At 32.8% G+C, this 13,639-nt stretch overlaps 1 protein-coding gene across 2 annotated transcripts; it reads right to left on the bottom strand.

The window, feature by feature from the left end:
* Nucleotides 1-1,210: 1,210 nt before the first annotated feature.
* On the bottom strand, nucleotides 1,211-13,198 carry KLHL18 (Kelch like family member 18). 2 transcript variants are annotated; one of them, XM_080170648.1, is made up of 20 exons: nucleotides 13,118-13,198; nucleotides 12,469-12,517; nucleotides 12,281-12,347; nucleotides 11,846-11,924; nucleotides 11,515-11,550; nucleotides 11,228-11,288; nucleotides 10,889-10,953; nucleotides 10,064-10,133; nucleotides 9,555-9,640; nucleotides 8,248-8,299; nucleotides 7,677-7,851; nucleotides 6,728-6,792; nucleotides 6,264-6,372; nucleotides 5,285-5,409; nucleotides 4,910-5,076; nucleotides 4,343-4,457; nucleotides 3,304-3,388; nucleotides 2,458-2,621; nucleotides 1,808-1,919; nucleotides 1,211-1,350 (listed from the first exon to the last, which is right to left on the bottom strand). In XM_080170648.1, the coding sequence occupies exons 1-20, from the start codon at nucleotides 13,176-13,178 to the stop codon at nucleotides 1,252-1,254; spliced, it is 1,842 nt and encodes a 613-aa protein (XP_080026774.1). In that variant the 5' UTR covers nucleotides 13,179-13,198; the 3' UTR covers nucleotides 1,211-1,251. The 2 variants fall into 2 exon arrangements, with proteins under 2 accessions (XP_080026774.1, XP_080026775.1); XM_080170649.1 differs by lacking the exons at nucleotides 1,211-1,350; nucleotides 1,808-1,919; nucleotides 2,458-2,621; nucleotides 3,304-3,388 and adding an exon at nucleotides 3,492-3,601.
* Between the last annotated feature and the right edge of the window lie 441 nt (nucleotides 13,199-13,639).

Genomic DNA, 13,639 nt, shown 5'->3' with positions numbered 1-13,639 from the left:
CTCCTCCTACCTTAAGTAAAGTGCCCCTAGATGCTTCTAGGGGCGTAGCCGCTAGTATTAAATAAAGTAGTAAGGTTTTTATGTCTTTAGTAGCTTATAATTTGGATAACTACTGTTCTGATTGATTTCTCCATTTAAAGTAGCTTCACATATGTATGTCCCAGAAGGTGATAGGCTATTTTTACCAACTCCTAGCACTTCAAATACAAAGCACCTAGATGCTATGGGCGAAGCTGCTAATTTTATATAATGAGAGGTAAGTGTAACCAAGCCCCCAATATTGTAAGTTTTCCAAGGGTGAGGTATCCCCTATTTCAAAATTCTCAGAATTAAGCTTCCTAGATTAACTAAAACCTTATTGGCTAAGCTGTTACCATGATTTCAAGAGACAGAAAGAACTACAGACATACAATCTACTCGTTTCATATTGAAGTTTTCAAACAGCCATTATTTTTTAGAACTTAAAATGTTATCATTTTTAATGATAGCACAAATTCATTCAAATAATTAACTATATAATATCTTCATAAGCATTCATAAAAGTTAGTTTCATAAGAGTTTTTAACTTTGCAAGTTTATAAATTTCATAAAACTTATATAGCTATATATTACATTTAAATCTCAAAAAGAAAACCAAATATTCACTAACTTTTAATAAAGAGGGTTATTTTTGCGTAATTTTGTAAAGTTGGGTGTTAAGTTGTAGTCAAATGCTCTTATTAAGTCAAACTGTTCTTGATTATGAACCATTTCATATATAAACATTTGGTTATAATTAAGAACACTTTGACTTAGTAAGAGCATTAGACTACAACACAACACCCAACTTTACGGAATTACGCAAAAAATTGACACTCAATTATTTCCATAGACTATCAGAAGCAACTATCAGTATCCTTATTCTTAAAAGCTAATACAATTTAATCTAAGATACAACTAATCTAAATTTTTGCAAGTTCTTAAGTATTTTCTATATTAACTATAATAATATGATTATGAATTTGCTAAATTTCTGAAGATGAAGGTTAAAAAACAATGTTCAACATTCATATAACTATGAAAATCACAAATCTACCATATTAATTAGAAAGAGTCAACTAACATTGGTTTAAGAGGGAAAAAAACTTAACTACAATACCTTAAGCCCGTATTATCAGTTATTTTTTATTTTTCATTCTTCGCATTTCTTTTTTTTCTTTCTTTGGGTACATTTTCTTTTTTTCTGCGTTTGTGACTGAATTGTATGTAATTTTATATCATTGGGATTACTCCAACCCCCACCCCGCCTTCGTGAGACTCCATGCTGGCCACAAAGGTCCAGATATCAGTTTCTGGACAATACATCTCAACCTAAACATTTTATTTTATGTAAGATAATCAGTATATTTGTCTCAATTATTATGACTAAAGGAAAAGTTAAAGGCAAAGCTGTTTGTCTTCAAAAAAAAACTATCGTTAAATGAGACTCTTTTCTGTTAACCTAAGAATTCTCTTTATTTTTAAGGTTATGAATATTTTTACTTTAATATTGATATTTGTTTAGTCAGAAACCAAGTACCTGCCTAATGTGTTTTCATTTCTAATATTTTTTCCAGGGCTCGGCAGAAGCGCCTCAGACTCAAATTTAAACCCACTTGTATGGCTAATATTTTTTGCAAAGATGTATTGTCTGTTTAGAAACAGATTTATACATCTGGCTTAATTTTTAAGTTATAATATGACAATTTTAATGGGGCTTACACACGGCTGACGATTGGCGGCCGAGCCCAAGAATTTTATTCTTATAAACAAAAATAATAAAACTTACGGTTTTCAAATTCTTCATTCCATCATAGCCGCCAATGGCCCATAGTTTGTCCATATCGGCGACCAAAGCAACGCGGCTGCGGGTCACATTCATGCTTTGCACATAAGACCATCTAATCAAAAATTAGTTTAAATAACTGCCTGGTCAAAGATGAATTTATATTTCCACGACCTTATTTTGAAGTCCTAAATGTGTTAAATATGCTCATGAACCCAAATGCTATAAACGTAAGGAACCATTTTAGCTTCTTTATTATGTAGTTAATTAGTCTGAGAATTACTTATGACACCTACATGATAATACATGTGGTGAAAATGTAGGTCCGAAGTCAATAAACATTTCAACTATTGCAGACAACCAACTCTGTGATTGCAAGACATTCGTATGGAGTCCTAACTGTGCATTTTAATGAGTTACAGTTTTAGGCCAAGGCATTACCCCTAATCTTACTATTTATGTTCCGCATCTGACATAGCAGCATTTGGTACAGTTTGTAACGTCTTTAGTTAAAATGCAGTTTGGGCCGAGAATGAGATTCGAACCCATCATCTCCCCCCAACGACGTTCTCGGATGCGCTAGAGTCGCGGATAGATCCTAAACAACTAGCACACATGCTTTTGTACGCTTGAGTTGCCAGTAGCTGACTTACTTGTTGGTATCAGGATCGAAGCACTCAACAGATCTGAGGAAAGAGGACCCGTCATAGCCCCCGCAGGCAAAGATCTTTCCATTCAGCGTGGCCACACCCAGCCTACATCTCTTTGACAGCATGGGCACTGTTTCTGTCCAGGATTCTGTACGGGTGTCATATACCTATATAGGGTAAATATGCAGGGATCTAAAGGGATAAGACTATGTTCAACAAATTTATGTACATCCTCAATATTGATACACAAAATTCTCTCTTGTGTAAATTACAATTATTTGTTGTAACGTTTTAACACTTAACTTAATGAATCAACCAATCAAAATTTACTTAAAGTCCTCAAAGTTGTTAAATCAACGAATAAGAAAACGTTATCAAAAACTTGGGGATTAGTGTGTTAATTAGCCCTTTGTCCCCTTCCTTCCTGGTTAAATTAAATGAGATCATCTGAGCATTGATTTATAGCTTAGTTGTTCCCAGTAATCCCTCTCCCTCTTTTCAGGGGATGTTATTACCATTTATAATATCTTTTTAAACTTTTTACTCAATATATTTCCCTGACTAACTAAATAGCTGTATACTTGTATCTTAATTAAATGAATAAATTATAGAGCAGTTATGTATTATACAGTTTTATTACAGAACGCCATGGGAAAAACTATCAAAGAAATATAAACAAACATATCAAATAAATTCTACATTTTTTACCTTAATAATGGATAGGTATAGAATAAACGTGAACAGGAGAAAATTTGTCGTCAATTTAGGTTACTAACACGGACCTCATTTATTGGTTAGTTCGTTTATCCAGTAGGTGGGGAGGGAATGGAGTAATAATATATCGGTTACCTCAACGCTGTCAAAGATGGAAAGACCATTATGTCCACCTAGAGCATAGATCTTTCCATTCAGTTGGACAACACCTGCAGCTGATCTAAATATAAACAATTTTGTCCACCTAGAGCATAGATCTTTCTATTCAGCTGGACAACACCTGCAGCTGATCTAAATATAAACAATTATGTCCACCTAGAGCATAGATCTTTATATTCAGCTGGACAACACCTGCAGCTGATCTAAATATAAACAATTATGTCCACCTAGAGCATAGATCTTTCTCTTCAGCTGGACAACACCTGCAGCTGATCTAAATATAAACAATTATGTCCACCTAGAGCATAGATCTTTCTATTCGGCTGTACAACACCTGCGACTGACCTAAATATAAAGAAAGTTATGCAGGGATAAGACAATAGCCGATAAATGGATGTACGTACATCCATAATGATGATAACACAATATTACCTATTCTGCATACTTATAAGTTTTGTTAAGATTTGCTTAATGATTGGGGTGCTAGTTCGATTCCTAGATTTTTAAGTTTTCATGACTTTCTTTACTCCTATTCAAGATTTTGATTTTTTTTGTTTAATGTTTTTTTTTATTAAATTGCCCAAATTCCTTTTTTTATGATATCCACACATAATTTTTGAGCTTCGCTACTTATGGTCGTTGTCATCCTTGTTTTATATTCCAATTATAACACTAACTATTTAAACTATAAAGAATTGCATTTGTGATTCATGCAATTTTTCAATTTTATTCACCTAATATGCATGACCGCCATTCTAGTGGTGCCTTCTTGTGTGTCATTCTATATCAAACTAGCGGCTGCTCCCCTAGCATCTAGGGGCTCTGCTCCAAAGGGGTAAAAAATGCAAGAAAATAGCCTAAAACCATCCTAAGTAACTAATCTATCTTAATGTGCAGCTTCATAAAATGCAATAGGGATCTCAATCGGTCCACAAATTATCGAAATCTTAAACTACAGAAAAAAACTGGGTAGGTAGGTATTTTATATAATAGGATAGTAATAAATTACATTAACCTGTGTTTTGTCATTGTGGGCATCATGGTCCAGTTATTTTCCTCGGGGTTGTACCGTTCAACAGTGTCAAGACTAGAGATACCATCAAACCCGCCGCACACATACAGATGATCACCTACAAAATTAGAAATAGCAATGGATACCTATACAATATAATACGTGGATATTATGAGGGAAAAAAATTTCGTCAAATTAGGTTGCTAACATGAACATCATTTATTAGTCAGTTTGTTCATCTAGTAGGAAGAGAGAGAATGGGGTAAAGGGGGTGGATGCCGGATGGGGATGATCTTTATTTTAGCCAGCTACAAGTTTCACTTTATGATAATCTGGTTTAAGATCTGAGTAATAATAAATCCACTGAAATAACAATTTTAAGTGGACACAACAAATTTCAGAAGAAAATAATTTCTATCGTTTATTAAACTTGTCTGATTTGCTTAAATGTTGAAAACAGGCATATAACTTAAGGTATATATTGTCAATAATGATCGGTCATTCATGCTATCTGACTGGCAATAGTTATAAAGTAGCTGCGCTACTAAAACTGCTGGAATAAACACTAACCTAGGGCTACAGCTCCGACAGCACTGCGTTTACAATTCATAGAGGCCACCTTGCTCCACTTCTTGGACTCCGCGTCAAACACCTCGACGGTGTTGAGCCGCTCCTGCCCGTTGTAGCCGCCAATGGCGTACAGGCGGTTCTGCATGACTGCCACACCAACCCGAGACCTTTAAAATTGTGACATGATTAGGGGATAAACTCTGGGATAGGACAATGGACAATATGTTAATTTTCCACCTAATTCATAAATCTGGTTTTAGTGGATTGGAAATATTTGGGAAGAACACTGGTTGAAGATTTTTTTATTGAATGTTTTTTTACCTATTTGTGTACTTAAAAATATGTGGGAAATAACACTCTCCATTTAATGTTTACCTGTGCATAGACATGGCCTCTGCATCCCTCCATCTTCTTGTGATAGGATCATACACCTCCACTGTGCTCAAACTGTTTCCAGATTTTGTTTGTCCGCCCACAGCGTAAATAACACCGACAAGGTCCTACAAAGTTAAGGGGGAGTTTAAAATTCATTAAGGGGGGGGGGGTTTAATGCAACCATCTCGTAATCAGTGAGCAAATGGCACTTAGAATTCGAATTTCCATCTAAAATTTTGCACGAGTAATCCTTGGTAGGTCTATTATCCCTAAATCGAACAAAAAGTTGGAAAAGTAACGGCTAACGGCTGGCGGCTCAGCCGTTTTGTCATTTTTTGGATATCTATATTGCAAATTAGTCACGAAACCTTTCTCCACATAATATTCTTTTCCACTCCAAAACGCTTTTAAACGGTTATAGACGCTAGCTGTTGATACTAGAAGTTATAAAAATGGTTATTGCTATCAGTTAACATGAATTAAACCAAAAATATGTTTTAAAAAGTTGATTCCTACGTAATTGATGATGGATTTGCCCTGAAAATAGGCAAAAAACGGCTAAACGGCTCAGCCGCCAGCCGTTACTTTTCCAACTTTTTGTTCGATTTAGGGAAAATAGACCTACCAGGGATTACTCATGCAAAAGTTCAGATCGAAATTCGAATTCTAAGTGCCATTTGCTCACTGATTACGAGATGGTTGCATTAACTCCCCCCCCCCTTTATGGGGAATCAAAATCAAATGAGTACAATAATTACATCATGAAAAAGTTGTTTTAAAAAAGTAAAAAAATCTGCATGTTTTGAATGTACGTACGAACATTCTTTTAACTACCACAGGAATCACCATGACAAGTTTGAAATCGTTCTAACATGCCTAAATTAACTATGAGAGCTAAACGTTACGGAAGGACAAACCGACCCTAATTAAAGAAACGCTTCGCTTTAAAAAAAGGCTGATAATTCAGTAAATTCCTTACCTTACACTTTCTAGGTTTTGACTTGAAAGAGTTAAGTAGAGGTCGTCTTTCTGGCATCAGATGGTAGTCACGAGCCTCATCCAATAGATCTCGGCATTGGTGACTTGACCTACCAAAAAATATCATGAAATATTTTTTTTTACAGAAACAAGACTGAAAACGGTCAAAACACGTGAAAATTACATAAAATGAAATTATAATTATAATACCTAAGCTTTATATAACACGAATTGCATGTAAAAAATTTGTATTGAATGTACAGAAATTACTAAATTATAATAAATTTAATTCTCATTTTGACAACATTTAGCAGAAAAAAAAAGAGATTTATGATGTTTGAAGATATTCAATTATCAAAGTACCTTAATACCCCCCCAAAAATATGACAATTTTTATTATAGAGTAGCTTTGCTTTTAGATAAAAATAATACACTTTTAGAGAATTAAAAAATCAGATAAATTACCTAATCATTTCTTCTGAAGAAACTTTATCAGCCAGAAACTGCGGAGTCAGTAAGGGAAGTCGAACCTGCAAAAGTAAGTTTCTAAAAGTTCTCACAAAATAAAGACATGGATTTTACTACAATTGAAATATTATTACGTGGATGTTGCTCCATATTTTCATGTACTCTGATAGTGATGCTCGCAGATGGCTAAAATAACTATACCCCCCATCAATCCCTTTACCCCATCACCTCTTATCCCACTTGATGAACGACCTGATCAACAAATGAAGTCCATATCATCAAGGTAAATTGACGAAGAATTTTCCCCTGTCAATATATCCATATACTAGCGGCTACGCCCCTAGAGGCCTCTAGTGGCACTTTAAATGTTTTTGTTTGTTAAAGTTAATTTTTTATGTACGATACCACCTTATTTGAAGTTGAAGTCTCCCCTAAATTTAAAAAATTTCGATTTTTTTGTCATATCTCTTGGGAGGGTGGTGGTACCCTCCCCCAAAATAGTTATAAACCTTCCCGGGACTTATGAGAAGCTACCCTGTTAAGGAGAACCCGATCGGTTCAGCGGTTAGCGAGATCCTTCGGTACACACAGACAGACAAACATCCTGTTACTTTAGTATAAGGATATCCTATATCCATTTTTTCTAGACTGCGATGTTGTCATGTAGACTATTATTTCTCATGTAAAAGAGGATGGAAAACCATATAAAAGCAGGCAATCTTTTACCAATCGCGATGGAGAAGTCTCAATAGAGCAAAAATAAAAGGTCGTTAATAGTTTATACTTCTGCCGTAATGTCAAGTGAAACAAAAATAATTAAAGTAGATTATAAGACTAAGATTGTATAATTTAAAGCTGGTATGGTAAATTAAATTAGAATGAAAAATATTGAAGTCACCGCGGCCAATCAGTCATAGCAATAAATTAATAGGTAATAGTAACCTACCCTGACTAGAAGCTTTGGAAGATAGACAGATCTTGTAAGCACATCATATTTGATCCACCTCATGACAGCGGTGAACACAATCTCCTCCGTGTCGATGTTGAGCTCGTCCCTGCTGATCAGCTCGCTTATGTGCTCGAAGCTGATGCCCATAAATTCTTCAGATTCAGCTACGGCCATAACAAACCAATGTAACATATTTAGTGTTATATATCTTAAATTCTGTACATCAATTAATAAATGGACTTATATATAGGTACTTGGATCTTACACTGGTTTTTCATGAACTATGATAAATTGAAACTTGTAACTGGCTAAAATAAAAATTTCCCCATCAATCCCCTTTACTCCATCACCTCCCCTCCTACTGGGTGTACGAATTGACCAATCAAAGCAAATTCAAGACGCCTATAAATGGATAGAATTAGCTGTTTTAGGAGTGTTTTTGTTTTGAGAATATTTCAATTGTTATTTTTATGACGCCGCTTCAGTTATTTCTCTTTTAACCTATAGTTCTCTTCATTAGAACAAAAATGTATGTGAACATAATAAGTAAACATCAAAGATAAATACCTTAAAGCTTTTCTGTATGTACTTTTCTGATGCGGTTACAAGATTCAAGCAACCTGAAGAAAAAAATTGTCATACATACTTTCATAAAAAATTATCAGTGAGTTTAAACTGTTTTTAACCTATTTTTAAAACGTATATAAAAAATATACTATGACACCAGTAAAATCAGACTGCAGAGCCTAAATTTGAATTAAGTCCCCAATAAACTTTTTTGGGGGGATTTAAATATTAATTTTTACTGTTGCCGTGGTCATTTTGACCAAAGCAAAAGGTCTTTTTTTTATTTGGGTAAAATTCGTAGCTTTTAGAGTGTTTTGCTTCATAAATATTGTATTCTGGTATAGAGTAAAATTAGGCCTTATGATTTTACTATAAAAATTCACTAAAAAGTTAAATCTTTACAATATACCAATGAATTAACATTAACATGTTTGTGTTAGTTCACCTATTTTGAACACATAAAAATTGGCTGTAAAGGGTTAAATTTGATGACAAGATGACATGATGTCAACAAATGTTTATGCAATACAACAAAATTATTTTTGACACATATACAAATATGATATAAAATAAGATTATTCAAACTTATTTTTTTTAAATATTTTTGAAAAGTATGTATCTTTTACGTGTATAGTTTTCATTCTTTTCATTTTAATTAAATAAAAATTATTTAACTAGGTACATTGTAATTAAGTCACTTTGTGAAAACACTCTTTCGGAAATTATAAATAATTGAAATGAAACAAGAAATCTTATTGGTTTAACTTTAGCATTATGTGTTTTACTGTATTATGTTAAATTTTTTACTGAAATTGGTTGTTTTAGAAAAAAAATTATTTCCATCGAACTGAGTAGAGTTTTTTTTATTATTTTATTGATATAAACTGAATCATATAAAATTGTTATGTAAGAAACAATTTAACCCCAAACTAAAAGTTGCTTTTGCTCCCGTCAAAATGATCACAGCAACATATAAAATTAATTTTTAAATCCCCCCAAAAAAGTTTATTGGGGACTTAATTCAAATTTGGGCTCTGCAGTCTGATTCTACTGGTGTCATAGTATATTTTTGATATATGATTAAAAAATAGGTTAAAAACAGTTTAAATCCTTTAGCAACAGGAACAGCTATCAAGAAGAGTAAAATACAATACAGTATTAATAGAAAAAACCACAAAATATTTAGTAATTGTAATAAGTAAGTAACAGTAAGTAAAGTTTACAAAGATTAAAGAGTGTATGGTATATGTTAATTGAAAATAAGCATTTAGAAACTGAGTAGAGAAAAAATTAAAATAACAAACTTACCCAGAGATTCAGCAAAGTGTCTGATGCCCAAAACATTTTGAGGGGTCAGTCGCATCTGTAAAAATTCAGCACAGGCGTCTCTAACCCTAAAAAAGGATGAATCCTTTTATATAATGTTAAGCAGTTTTGAGGATTTAAAACATATGAGGGCGTTAGTTATTTCATTATAAGATACATAAACTTGCAAGTTGCGGGTTCGCCTTTAGAGGCCTTTATCTATTTAGGGGAAATGGAGGGAAGTGGGGAGGCAAGTCAACCATCCAGTTTCAATTTAGTTTTCAAAAGAAACTTTTTTTGGTGTGCGGGAGGGATATTTCTTACAGGAGCGATTCTTTTGGGAGGGTTTAGGTACCCTCCCCAAAACAGTTATAAACCCTCTGTGGGTGGACCTAAAAGAATTTTTACTGAATTGGAGAACCATATCGGTCCAGCAGTCTGCGAGATCTTAAGCTACAGACAGACACAGAAACACACAAAGACAATCCTTAATTACGGAACTAAAATTATACCTTGTAAGCTGTAGGAAAGAAGCTCCCATCATTAGATTCTGTACATTGTTGGTCGATATCACAATTTTTCCTTAAATAGTTTTTTTGTAATTCAACACTTAAAATCCTACAGAAAATTCTTGTGTATTTTATACATGAAATGTTGCAGTTTCAAGGCAAATAGTCAAGCTTTTAACATAAAAAACATATAGATCATCTCTACTGCAATTGTATTTACTTGTGTTCATCTGTAAAGTATGAAAGTATATGTATTTTCAAGGTTTATTCAGTGACCGACATACGGTAATGGTAGATCAGTTGTGCTAAAACCAGGAAGGGGACATTGGGCAGTTTAATATACTAGTCCCTATAGTTTTAAAATAGTGTTTGCTTATACGTTTACAGGGTTGTATATTCTACATGGGATCCCCGGCTCAGGGGGGGGGGGGGAAATAAAAAATATGTGGTTGGAGGGGGAAAAAAAATGTAAAAATTAAGAAAACTAAAAAAAAAATTTCCATTTCCCCCCCTCCTTGATGAGAAAAAAACTAAAAAAATGTGTGGTAGGAGGGATAAAATAAATAAAATAGAGTTCTTTAAATATTTTTCCATTTCCGGGGGGGAAATGAGAAAAAACTAGGGGGGAAAAAAATTTTAAAAAATTTTAGCCGGGAAAAAAAATAAATCTTGTGCAGAATATACACCCCTGTACGTTTACTTAACAACTTTGTAATCTACAGAACAAGTAATTTTGTGTATCATCATTATTGATGTACAACGTACATAAATTTATTGGCCCGTGTCTTATCCCTTGAGATCCCTGACTAAAAAAAAAACATTGATGACCTGTATAAGCATAGTTGATGAGACTTTCCATAGCTGACGGCTCTACGGTTAGAATCTCAATTTCGCTATAAATAAATTATTATGATTATTATATTTATCATTATTCAAAACATTAAACTTTCCATTGCATCATCTGGTTAATGAAAATTATCATAATGGAATAAACTTTTTTTTAGAAAATATTAAAAGGCCTCTTCAAAATAAATAAAGTTTTTCCTTTGTGAAGAATCATCTGTAGAATGGTGTTTGTTGTTTCATAATAATGCTAGGGTGTTAGGTGGATTTAGATCAATTTACAAAGGAAAGATAATCGAATTAAATACTTAATTAAGCCTTTACCTTTGGTTAGCTTCTCTCATGTCGTTAGTGAACATAGCTCGAAAATAGGGAACAGTAGCAGCTAAACAAAATAAAAAAATACTATATGACCTTCATTTTCATACTTATTGTATATATTATACACATACAGTGTTGTTAAACGTATACCTAATTTAGTTTAAAATCTTAGTAAAATAAAAATGGATTTGTAGGTTAAATATTAAGGAGAGTAAAAGGAATTTCAAAAAAACAAGTATTATACTTGGGATACCATGTTTGTAATAGTATAGAACTTAAAATAAACTTACCAAGAACAATCCTGTGAGCCTGAAAGGTGTGAGTACCTGAAAAAAAACGATTGATTTGTATCATTTTGCCTTAATTAACAAATGATATTTTATTACCTATTGACAATTTCTGTATGAATAAAAAGTATTGTTTTAATTGATAGGTATTTTTCAGGAATAAGGTATGACCAACAAGCGAAATAAATCTAAAATAATATTTGGGGGGCAAATAAAGAAGTCGTCACTTTTACGATGGGTTGCCCCCCAACGACAGCTGAAAAACACGTATAGTTTTCGGGATTTTTTTCTGAATTGATTTCATTATTGGTAGAAGCTGGGTATTTTTACTCACCTACAGTAAGATTTATATCACAAAGCTTTCCCTGTCTTCTGATATCTTCCATGGCAGGAAATGCATTTGCTGGATGCTCCTAAAACATGATATACCATAGGTCAAGGATAGGGCGATGTAGAAAAAAATCAAATAAATTGTCTTCACATCTTAGCAACAAAATGTGGCTCATTTATTTTTCATTTAAGATATATAATATTTGTAGGATGCTAAATTTTTAATCGGAAAAAATTCTCATGGATAAATTTTCTTTAATTTTATTTACGTATTACGAGAATACGAATTGCAAGTAATATTTGGAATAACCTTCCCATTTTGTAGACCATCATACACCTTTATTCCTTTTCCTTAAACATCTCCATGGACACGCCGCTGGCTGGGTCTGGGAGGGAAGATTGAAGATTCAATAATCTAATCTATCAATTTTCTCATTACCTTGTGGTGGAATATTGTTGACTCTGGGCTATCAGACAAGTCCAGCAAATCTGGCTCTCCAATGGGGCTAAAATTGTAAAAAACAATTAACCTATTTTATTTAGCGACGTAAATACCTATTTTCTTTATTCCTTTTTTGTTCATACAACATATTTAACGAATATATTTCTTGGTTATGAGTAATTTACCTTGAAATTGAGTTTTGAAAGTCATCCCATTGATCAAGCGGGTCATTCTTTAGAAACAAAATTTATAGTTTAAACTTTTATGATCCTTATAGGGCAGTTTTATGCAATGTAATATCTTGTTTATGTTGAATTGTTCGTTATAAGATACATTTCTAATAAAAATTAATAATTTAGCTGACCAATGTGCTTCTAAAAGTGTCAATCATGCTAGAAAGTGTATGTTCTTAGGTAATATTAGAAATTTTCTAAATAAACTTTTTCTAGGTCGTATTTGATCATCACCATCTACAAGCTGAAATTATACTTTCAACCTTAAATCCTTTTCACGTGACTTACTGATAGGTTACGCAATAGAACTATAATTAAAAATCATATAGGTATATCATATACAAAGTACGTAGGATTTTCAGTTTGCTTGTCCATCAAGCTAGAACTCAACAACAACTACACAGACTGAGTTCTCTATTTTAGTAAAGCTTTTTTCACGGTTACAATGGTTTTTAGCTATCTCATTACCAAATTTGTATTTAGGATCCTCTGTATGACTCCTTCGACAAAAAACCCTAGGATGCTGAAGAATTTAAATATCGATCATAGAAAATGTCTTAATGAAATGTTAGTTTGTAGAGTACAAATTATATATTTTCCTGGGAATGACTAGTGCTAGGCAAGGGATCAGATATTCGGAGGTTTTCGTCGTCGCTGTCCATTTTAATTTTATTTTTGTTCACCTCTGAAGAAATTAACAATGTTTTTATTAAAAGTATTTTTAATTCTATATTAGTTTACTTATGAATTTATTTTAGAAAAGCTTAAACATGTTGAAACCATTAAAAAAATGGAAACATATCATTTAAATGGCTGTTGTAGATACACTAGTCTCCATTATCCAATTGATATTATTTGTTTTGATTCTTTGAATAAAAAAGAAAACATCGTCACGCGCATGAGAAAACAAAATGCCGCTGATTTTTACTAAGGAAGTATATGTCGTCTTTTTTATTATGACAAGTAGTAGATAGACGTATTTTCTCTCAACAAAATTTCCCTAAGTATAATTATACAGAGGATAACTAAAACGGGATTTAGGCCTATTTTCTATTATGAATACTAACAAACGAATCAGATCAGAAATTAAAATTATTTTTTCCTAATCTTGTTCCTACATTTG

Source organism: Acartia tonsa, chromosome 8 (genome assembly GCF_053477335.1).
Source record: "Acartia tonsa isolate MP-2025a chromosome 8, ASM5347733v1, whole genome shotgun sequence".
Taxonomy (NCBI): Eukaryota; Metazoa; Arthropoda; class Copepoda; order Calanoida; family Acartiidae; genus Acartia; species Acartia tonsa.
Note: the sequence above shows the minus strand (reverse complement) of the source record. Positions and strands in the feature narration are given on the sequence as shown.